General features: G+C 63.2%; 1 protein-coding gene across 1 annotated transcript in view; it reads right to left on the reverse strand.

The window, feature by feature from the left end:
* The window catches only part of SAPCD2 (suppressor APC domain containing 2), a gene marked incomplete at its 5' end in the record, with an annotated part of 1,268 nt that extends 878 nt beyond the window's left edge, over positions 1 to 390 (reverse strand). The window contains one exon of the mRNA XM_021707834.1: positions 241 to 390. Within this exon, the coding sequence (XP_021563509.1) occupies positions 241 to 390 (150 nt within the window). The remainder of the gene's footprint in view (positions 1 to 240) is intronic.
* Positions 391 to 828: the final 438 nt, after the last annotated feature.

An 828-nucleotide genomic window follows, 5' to 3' on the forward strand; every position in this document is an offset into this window, starting at 1 on the left:
TGGGAGGCGCTGGCAGGGCCCGTGCCACTGGCACCACGCCGCCCACAGGACCCCTCGGCCTCCCTCTGCCCGGCCCCAGGCCACCCCTTTCATAGATTCAGGCCCAGGTAGGGAGAGAGAGGCGTGGACCCGATGCGGGCTCCTGACCAACTCCCCGGAACCAGGCCTGGCAGTCCCCGCCCCTCCCGGCCTGCAGCCTCCCAGGCAAGACAGAGTCCTTGGGAGCCCACCCCCACTCACCAGGCCACAGTCCACGCCATTGGTGATGGTGTGCCTCCGACGTTCCCCTCGGGCACGGGGAACCTGCCGGGCGTCCCCCGAGCTTGCCTCCAGGGCCCTGCGGGCGGCTGCCCCTGCCGCAGAGAGGCATGGACCGGGCTCACCGTCAGACTGGCCTTGCCGGGCTCCGTTGAGGTGCGGGGACTCTTCCTTTTCTTTTTTTATTTTGAGTTGGGGCCTCACTCTGTCGCCCAAGCTGGAGTGCAGTGGTGCGGTCAGGGCTCACTGTAGCCTCGACCTCCTGGGCTCAGGTGATCCTCCCAACTCAGCCTCCAAGTAGCTGGGACTACAGGTGTGCACCACCACCCCGGCTAAGTTTTACATTTTTATTTATTTTATTACTATTTTTTGAGTCAGAGTCTCACTCTGTCGCCCAGACTGGAGTGCGGTGGCCGCTCCTGGCCACCGTAGCCTCAACCTGCTGGGCTCTGGCGATCCTTCCGCCCCAGCCTTCCCAGTAGCCAGAACTACAGGCGTGCGCTACCACGCCCGGCTGATTTTTTGATTTATTGTAGAGATGAGGTCTCACCAAGTTGCCCAGGCGGGTCT

The sequence above is a fragment of the Carlito syrichta genome, unplaced genomic scaffold (assembly GCF_000164805.1).
Source record: "Carlito syrichta isolate Samal-C Ts95f unplaced genomic scaffold, Tarsius_syrichta-2.0.1 Scaffold126470, whole genome shotgun sequence".
NCBI lineage: Eukaryota > Metazoa > Chordata > Mammalia > Primates > Tarsiidae > Carlito > Carlito syrichta.